This window comes from Poecilia formosa, unplaced genomic scaffold (assembly GCF_000485575.1).
Source record: "Poecilia formosa unplaced genomic scaffold, Poecilia_formosa-5.1.2 Scaffold105, whole genome shotgun sequence".
Lineage (NCBI taxonomy): Eukaryota > Metazoa > Chordata > Actinopteri > Cyprinodontiformes > Poeciliidae > Poecilia > Poecilia formosa.
In genome coordinates, this window is record NW_006800044.1 from 1718078 (window position 1) to 1727795 (window position 9718).

Genomic DNA, 9718 nt, shown 5'->3' on the forward strand with positions numbered 1-9718 from the left:
ACCTGAAGCTAACAAAAACATTGTTTGTGCATGCACATACAAACAACGTTCATATTGAATGTGCATATTCAGATTTATTTACATTGAGAGCAGTAATGCAGTTTCGAGAGTTGAGCGAATTCTGCAGTTTGCAAAGGCCTCGCCACAAGAGAAACAGCCCAAAGTGACTGGTGAACATTTCCTAAATGCTTTTAGTGCGCCGCCTTCACATGTTCTCAGAAGGGTTTTATTGAAGTGACAGCCAGCAGGCATTGATCACAGTGTGTTCCCTCTCTTAAAATAGCCTCCTGGTAAAAGATTTACCTCGTAAATGAGCTCCTTTAAAAAGTCTTTAGGATTTGATTTGGAATCATTTGAAAGCACAAACGTGTCGGCCTACAAAATAACAAAAACATTTACATCGCCTTGTCAGAGTGTTTGTTCCATACTTGTTAAAGTATTGACACCCATTCATTTGTGCTATTTTTAAAACATTTGTCACAGGTCAAGAATAAAGTTGTAGGAATGTTGCACCCCCACAAAGGAAGGAAGTGTTTTCAAAAGAAAGCCGTTATAATACAACCTTTATTAAAGTTTGCTATATGCTGTACGGAGGACACACGTGGCACAAAACGCTCTGGCATCGAAGTTAATACCGTACATCACAAGGAACGCCATCCTCATAGCACAACATGGTGGTGGCAGCGTCATGCAGTGGGAACGTGTTTCTTTGGCAGGGATCGGAAAGCTGGTCAGAGGAAGTAAATATGAGGCAGACCTGGAAGGAAAAACATGGCTCAGATCTTGTATCAGACTAAGGAAATAAAACTGGTCTGTTTGGACTCTTTCAATAATCAATCTGAAAGGGACAATTCCTTTGTTGGTCAGGAAGCTCTGATTGCATACTTTACAAAATATGCTGGTCTTAGAAAACATAGCAGAAATAATCAAACATAGTTTCAGGATCATCATTGGTGGAATAAAAGAGTTACTTCCATCATTGAGGTCTTGTGCAAAAGGTTTCAGAGTGTGCAAGCGTGTGTTAAAGTCCTTCCCACTGCACCAATTAACAAAACATTGTGATCGCCATGTTTGTATATTACTGTAAATAAGTAACTTGATTTGTTTTGTAGTTTTCTTGCTGAAACAAGTTAACAGTTCATGTTGAATGGGTGAGATTGTACAAAGCTCAACATAGTTAATAACAGAACGGTTCTAAAATGCTGCACATTATATTTCAGTATTAACATCAGATTGTTACTCTGAGATCTTGTGCCTGTGGCGGAGCCAGGGAAATTTTTGTTCATCGATTTATGTTCCCCTTATCTGTTTTACTTTGAGATACCAGAGTTCACAGAGTCAGCTGATAAAGGTTTCTAGATAAACAGAGCATAGGATCCTAATTCAGATATTGCAGATTACATGAATTTCTACATATTCTATCAACCGCTTACAGCAACGTCATGTTTCAGATTACAATCGGTGGCCTGGTTGTTATATAATATGAATAAATACGGCCGTGTAGACTACCGTTGTAAAAACAGACATTTCCGACTAAATTAACAGAAACAAAACATCCAAAAGAAAACTGAAGCCACTCAGGCCAGAAAAACCTCTTGGGTTTTTCACACTTACAAGAAGGCACTGCACCATCAATGTTTCTGATTATCTGCAACACAGCAGAGATGTTAGCATGTTGTGCTTTTCATTTCAGCTCTTGTACACAAATTCGTTAGATTTGATCTTTTAGATACAAACATTACTTTCTTCAGATCACTTCTAAAGAGTTCTTCTGGGCGTGTTAAATTTCATCGTAGTGAAATCTTAACCTGCGTAGATAGAGGTCCAGACTTGATATTTATGTTCTGAAAACCTCAATGTGTTGTGGTAGAAAGCAGCCTGTCTAAATACCTGTCAGTATATGGAAAAGTTCATCCACAGGGAATGATTTTGCTTTGCTAATTTGGAAATTCAGAACACTAAAATAATCCATTCTAGTGCATTCTCATGAAATTACTCATAACTTTAAATAGTGATTGTGCTAAACTCTGAATTGCAACCCTTATCCGCATACAATTTACCCTAAATTGGTGCTAATTGACTCTTTTAAAAATATAGAAAAATCAATTATTGTCTTTAAATTTGCGACAAATATTACTGAAAGGAAGAAAAAAAATTCTCCTTGAGACCGAATTTTGATAGATTATGAAACTGATTAGGAAACATAATGATTCTGTACTCTAACAGAGGAATTAGTATACCTGTATTATCCTTTTAACATGCTCACTTTATTTAGGTTGCAGTGTATCAGTACACTGCAAAGATGTATGCTGTTTTATAGTTCTTGCTTTAAAAGCATTAAGCTGCAGGAACAGCCGAAGAAGAAGAAGATCATTACCGAAAGAAATGAAAGAAAGTCCAGCGGTTTGGGAAGGATGTTGGTGGATAAGAGCAGACAGGAGATTCTGACCAGAAACTGAGAGAAAACCAGGAGTTTACATTACAGTGATTGGGTGACAGTGATTTCCTGGATGAGCTGGATGGTCGATGGTAAATGGCTTGAACACGTTCATACGCTACAGACGCAGGTAGAGCGGTCCGGCAACCCACCGACTGTGGGACGGACTCCTACCACCATCCCCACTGCCGAATACATTAGCATCTTGGAAGTGGGAAAGCTGAGCAGGAATTGGTGCACAGAAACGGACAAAGGCACTCAGCACCAGGAAACTAAACAAACCAAGCAAAGCCGTGATAAAACATGACTTTTCCTGCTTTACTCATTAAAAGAGAAAAAGTCACAATTAAAAAAGAAGGAAATGAAGATGAAATTGTACAATAACACAGTGGGTCATCTACCCATTTCCAGCTTGGTATTGTTTCAATGTTTACTGCCAGTTATGCACTGAAATTGCTCTTTATCATTCCCGACACCTTTTGGAGTAAGATAAGCTTCTAAAATATCAGGTTTATCCACCAGGTTCATGGATTTCTATTCTCTGACAATTTGCACTCAGATTGTGACAGTTCTGGTAATGATCAGTCTGGAAACCCATAACGCTCGTGGTAGCAGAAACTGGGTGAGATTTAATCTAATGGAATTTGATAACAAACCTATTAACTAGTTGCTCCACCCATGGCAACAACAGCTGCCATCGTCTTTTGCGTCACTGTGCAGGAACTTTGTCCGACTCTTTGCAACGTCGTTTTAATTCAGCAACGTTGAAGGGCTTTTAAATCGGAACGACCTGTTTGAGGTCATGCCTCGGCACCTCTTTCACCTTTGACCTGGCCTCATGAAAACAGCCATTAGCACCCTATCACACTGGATTCAGTTGATGATGTACTGTGAAATAGTACAAACAAACATGAATGCTTCACAAAATCTAATCAATATCTGCATCTAAAAGTCACTTCCTAAACCTTCCAGCACAACAATCTATTTGGGAACCACCGTATTGATGTTAAAGTGGTGTTTTCAACTTTACCTTAGTTTAAATGATTATTCCTGGATTTAAAAAATAGCTATAAACAAATGGCATCTTTGAGACAGGCTGGTAACGGATTGGTATCTGATTTAAGATTTGTTTCATCCTCTGGTTTAGTTTAATAATTCATAAGGTCAGATTTAAATAACGTAACAAAAAAAAAAAAAGTTAAGTTTCCTTGAAAACAATCAGGAAATGGACCGAAAATAAGTGGAAGGGTAGCAAATGTGAAACCAAAACAAAAGAAATATGGATGAAGACCTTTTCAAAAGATTACAAGAAAAAGTAATTAAAAGTACTTTACATCTACAAGCGACTTATGAACTAACAACTTATCCTAACCCTCAAACACTGCATGGAAATAAACTATTAAACCAGAAGGCATTCAATTCTTCTACTGCTTAATGTTTAATGTCAAACATTCACAAGGGTCACAAAGAGGAAATTGATTTGATTAGTTTAGGTTTTTCCCCGTGGGTTCAAATGCTTCTTTGTGCTCGAGGTTTTCCTGGCTTCAAATAATCATGAATATGTCCTTTGTGCAGATCCACACAGATGTCATTTTTCAACCTGTCTCTATATTTGTAGATATAAACTGTTTTGAAGATAATCAGCAGAAAAAAAGTGACTCAGATAAATCCATCGAGTTGGAAAATACGGTGGTTCACCAGTAGAGGGCGTGTGGCTACCATAGTCTCAAATTGAACAAATATAGTTAGCAAAATGCTGTTGGACAGATTTAAAGGAATAACTTAGATTAACTCTTGGTTAAGACATGGCAGCTTAAATTAATATTTACAACCCCTGTCTGTATTGCTCTAGACAAATTCATATTTTTTTGTATTGTAAGTTAACATTTATTGAGGCAGCGGGTGTGAAACAATACATTTGAGGAGACTCTCAGACTTCTTAGCTAGTTCTGACTTATAACACACATGCAGATTAGACATCTTTTAAAGACTTCCTGAAAGACTAACAGCAGTCAGCATCTTCCCGGTTGCATTGCTAAAAAACAAGCGAAGGCTGTAAAAAAGAGTTTTGCAAGCTTTCTTGTATAATTCAGGTCATCTGAAAGTCCACTAAACAGTAATCAAGATAACGGAGAGACAAGATAAGCTCGTGCTAAGTGCAGAGAAGAGTGAGAATGTTCTGCAAGTGGAGAGAACAGCCTCAATCTGACTGCAGGAGAAATGACAGAGTGTGAGGATGATGCAAACAAATGGAAACAAGAAAAGCTCACCATGACTTCATCAGTAACAACTAACAAATCAAGGGAAGATCCTTATTATGCAATGTTTGATAACCTGGAATGCAGGAATGTTGTACACATACAGTAAAAATAAAAGTAAAAATTTAAAAAGGATGGTTGTAGATTAATCTTTTATTGCAGACACATAACCTTACACTGAAAAGTGAATAAAAAGCCAACTGAGCTACACAGATGATTTACTGGAGAGGAAAAGATCATGTGAAAACAAAATAGTTTTTAACAAATTCACTGGGTTGGAAGCAATCCCCTTAAAATAAATATGATTTTGTTGAAAACTGCTGAATAAATGGGTTCATATTAAAGATATGATTATTTTTGTTTGGTTGTTTTTGTCTTTTGTTTTCACATTTTTTAGACATTATTGTCCTGTGAAATTAGATGGCTTTATTTAAGTATTTTCACATATGAGGTTTGTCAAAAAAACAAAACAAAAAACAAAACAAAACAAAACAAAAAAACAAGGCTGGCACTTTGTTTTTTAGTAATGAATTAAACTGCAAAAGATGCTTAAAAGCAGACAATCAGTCAAAGTTTTTGGATTGGCCTTGAGATTCCTCAGGAGACAAATTATTTGTGATTGTGGGTTTTCTTCTTTTTTATAGATAAAGATTTTCTTTGACTCATGTTTAAAATATCTATCTATCTATCTCAAGGTTCATCTTATAAAAACAATAAACTTGTCAATGACTTCTTATGTGATTACATATCGATAAATAACTATCAGTGACTATCATAAAAAGTACATACGTTTAAGAAATTAAATTCAAACAAGTCCAACTTAACTGTTCTCCCTGCTGCTTGTGCATCTTTTTCAACCGCACTTTTTCCTTCCACTCAACTTTACAGTAATATGCTTGGATAAGCCTTTTGTTGCTTATCCTTCTTACAGAGATTGTCAATGAAGGTGTGCAAGACCGTGATGAAGTATCCTGTCTGCTCCATGACTGTGCAGGTCATAACATTCATCACTTTGTGTGTGTGTGTGTGTGTGTGTGTGTGACGGATTTTTATACGAGTTGTACTTTTCGAAATCACAGACGCAAATGAACATTTTTAAGTATGTTCTAATCTGTAGAAATGTGCATTCTTTATCTGCGCGTCTGAGCCCGAGGAGTTTGAATGGTGGTTTCAAAAGCAGGAGCGGTCAAAGAACGGAGTTCATTGCGGAAAACGAGAGAGGAGCTAGTAAACATTCTTTCTCCCCACACGATGAGCTGGGTATAACGGTATGCTCCCCCACCCCCTCGGCCCCGGCCTCCCCCCGGATCAATGCACTGCAATGCCTGGTGGGTACTGAAGTCCTCCCAGCACAAAGTGGGGGTCGCGTTTGCACTGCGGCCCGATCAGCTGCAGGCTCCACGGAAAACTACCAGTACCGAGATGCCCGAGCAGGGATGGTTTCCGGGAAGAGCCTGAAATGTTTGGACCGGGTGTTGGAAGAAGAGACGGGGGAACGGGAAGGGGTGGGGGGAAGAAAGTGTGAGGTAAATGACCGAAGTGCTATTTTTAAATCCGCCGTAACTATTTTCAGGGAGGAGGCGAGAAGGGGGACCTGGAGGGGGATGAATGAACCCTGGAGGAGCAAACATGCCGGGTGAGTTTGGTCTTCTCCGCAGACAATGACCTCCTACAAGTTGCGATGCTTCAAGTTGGCCGATAGGCAGCAAGATTAGGGTTCGGGGCTGCAATGCGATGCTGCAGATCCTGGGCGCCAGAGAACACCGGTGCTTTCTGGCTTTCATCGTCACTGATGCGCCGCTGAAGCGCAACAAAGGGATGCGTGTGTGTGGTCTGCAGGATGTTGGCAGGGTGTGTGTCGATATGTGCAGCCTCAGGGACTTTGTTTGTGGCACTCATCATTTTTAAAACGCATAGGCCTCGCATGTGAGCAGTGCAGGGGAAAAGTGCTCCGTTTCTGAGCTCTGATTTGTTGGTTGTACTGACATGCGTCGCGCAGACGCTGGTTGAAAAGGTCGTGTTTAGGGAATAAGAGAACGCGCTAAACAAGTTGGTATCGTGTTTTTGAGCAAACGCCCGCTTTTGTTTTAGTGTACTTTACCGGAAGTTGATGTATTCTTCGTACTGGCTGACTTCACCGCAGTGTTGAGTCGAGTCCAGTTCCAGCTTCGAGCCGTGCCTTTCTACCAGTCCTGCGCTGCCTGTGTGCGCCTCTACGCAGCGTTTTACGGCAATGGTGTATTCAAGTACACCTCGTTCACTGAGGTATTCATAGGAACGTAACAACACTGATCAACTTCGTTAACTGCAATATTTTACTACGGTGTTCGTGAACACTTTAAGTTACACCGTTTACCATTTTTTAGTCATTTTAATGTTTTCATGGGCTAAAATTGGACAAAAAAAACGAACGCTGTCTCAGGTTTATTTTATTGTATTGTTTTTAATAATGTCTTGAAATGAACCATACAGTACTATGGACAGCAGCGTCTCAAGTTAACACAAAGACAGGTTGCTAATGAGCACTACATGTAAATCTAATTAAATTAGGATTTTATTGAAAAAGTTTATTAATTTGAGTAATTCAGTTTGAAGAGTGAATCTTTTGAAGTCAGAGCGTCAAAATAACCCAAACAGTGTCACACAATGACCTTTTCCAGTGCCTGGAAAACGTAAAGACCAGAGAAACACACTAAAGTCTCTCAAATAGATTCTACTGAGAAAATAACAAAAGAAAAGAAAAACACAGTTTACAACAATAATACCATCTTACATATAAAGTACCTTCAAACTGTCACTCTTAATATCCGTTTATCACGAAGCGTTTCATAAGACTTTGATGACATTTGATTACTGAATTTATTTATTTGTTTATTAATTTTTGGTAAAGACTGCCCAGTGTACGAGCTGTTCCTGAACGAACCACGGAGTTAAACCGCGCCCGTAAAACGCCGTGTAGAAGCGCGCCGCTAATTGGGGAAACTCATTATGACGAGGGAACACAACTCGACACAACACCTGCCTGTTTTACCTCTGAGCTGCATCTTCAGTCCACCGGCGCAGGATCACAGAGCATCCGCACACACACACACACACTGTCTCTCTCTCTTACACACACACACACACACACACACATACACACACACACGGCTCCGGGAGTCACTGCCGCTGGATCTGATGCCTTTCACGCGTTACACCGAGTCCGTATCTCAGGTAATTTGCTGCGTGGCTCCGGAGATGGAAATGGTTCTATATGGAGATTGAAAAAGGGCCACAAAGGACGTAGATTTCTGGGGTAAAGATTTTTGTTTTAAAGGAAAAAAATGCATTTGGTTCTGTATTTATGCTTCTTTTACTGATATTGAAGTGTTCTTAAAGGATTGCATCCTGTCAAAAAGCTCGTCGATGATGGACCAGAATTGCACACCTTTATCAAGGGCGTTAAAGAAATTGCCCAGAATTTCACTGTAGATTATTAGAATCAGGTCGCCAATTCGCAAGCGATAAATTCCTCCGAGAAAGCAAAGCAATCGAGTTACTATTGGCACTTTTGTGTTTGTTTGGTGCGTTAATTTCTGGGTGAAACAGGTAGTTGGTTGACATGTGAGACCTCTGTGATCCAGGTCTCTTGTGCAGCAGCAGCAGCATGCATTTCCTCCTCTTTCCTCTACCTAAAGCCTAATAGCTCTCCAACTTAATTTGCTCTCCCAAGAAAAATAAAAAGCTGCCTTGTGATGCAGCTCTTCCCACTTCCCATTGAAAGTCCTCCCTTTAATGGGCCATTAAGAGCCAACCACGATGGTTAAGCTGTCAGCTGGGTTTGATTGATTCTGTCAGACCGCGGATGAGGCTGATCGGGGCTGGAGATTCCTCCAGAAGCTCTCAGCTAAATGTCTCCATTCCACCCCCACTCCTGCTCTCCTTCTTCAGAGAGCTGTCACTGGGCAGGGAACGGGAACGCACTGCAAAGTACAGTACTCATATAAATAGTTGGGTTTTATTGCACAGTTTGCTCAGCGATGGGCACACGTGTAATGTTCAGCCTGTTGGATGCAGTCTGGCTGCAGAAGATGCCCCTATACGAACGAAGGTTTGAATGGCCAAGTCACCGCAAATCCTGGAAGCACAGACTGGAAAGTAAGAATGGAGGAAAAATGTGGATGTATTTGCATCTTAGCAATGACATTTATTGTTATTCTGAAGTTGAAAACACCAAGACAAGAATGCATAGTATAGATAGCATTAACACAACTCCAATAATCAACATGCTTGATTATTTTAGCAGTAGAGAGGCACCAATCAGACTCTTCTTGGAGGTTCTGGTTGCAGGTTTTCTGAGTTGTGACATTTCTGATGCAGTTTTCCCCAAAGGACTATAATGCAAAGGGGGAAAACGCTCCAGCATTATTCAAAAAAAGTACTTTTAAATTCAACTGAAAATGAAATGACTACAAAACGATTCCCATTTCTGCACCTGTCCCATGTGAGGCTCTTCAGGCCATCCACTGTGGCTCTGATTAACTTTGCACAAAAACGGCACAGAAAGGAGCAAGGTTTGAAAATACATGAGTGAGAAAAAAGCGTGCCTTAGTTTGGGGGGGAGGGGGAGGGTTGCATGTTTTTTAACGTAATATCTGCGAAAATGCTCAAACTTTGAATTGCATCAATGAGATATTGAAAAATATTTGCTATTCGACAGCGAACTACGTACCGTACCTTTTCTCTTCTTTTATGGAAAATCCCATTTAAGAACAAGTTCATTTGTTGTGTTTTAAAACTGAAATGGTAATAAAATTAACCATAAAAGAAAGCAATCATTGGTATGTACTAATTACACTTGAATTGTTTTGCGGCTGTAGATAAATTGAATTAGCTAGAGGCAACGCAAAAGTGGTTGTTTGTATTGGCCTAATCTGACCTTAGTGTGTTTTTATAATCACAAGTGCAGCAAAGTGTTTGTAGATGAAAAATGGTCCAAATTTTTTGTTTATTGCATTTAATCAATAGAAAAAAAAATAAAAAA

The 9718-nt window shown here is 39.5% G+C and overlaps 1 protein-coding gene across 4 annotated transcripts in view; it reads left to right on the plus strand.

Annotated features, from left to right (window-relative positions):
* Nucleotides 1-6042: 6042 nt before the first annotated feature.
* phactr4b (phosphatase and actin regulator 4b) overlaps nt 6043-9718 on the plus strand; it is a 36203-nt gene continuing 32527 nt past the window's right edge. The window contains exon 1 of one of the 4 annotated variants that reach the window (XM_016675045.1): nt 6043-6331. In XM_016675045.1, coding sequence (XP_016530531.1) covers nt 6304-6331 — 28 coding nt within the window. In that variant the 5' untranslated portion in view covers nt 6043-6303. Of the gene's footprint in view, nt 6332-7659; nt 7991-9718 lie in introns of those variants that run through there. The other 3 variants (XM_007559583.2, XM_016675047.1, XM_016675046.1) reach the window with 3 other exon arrangements.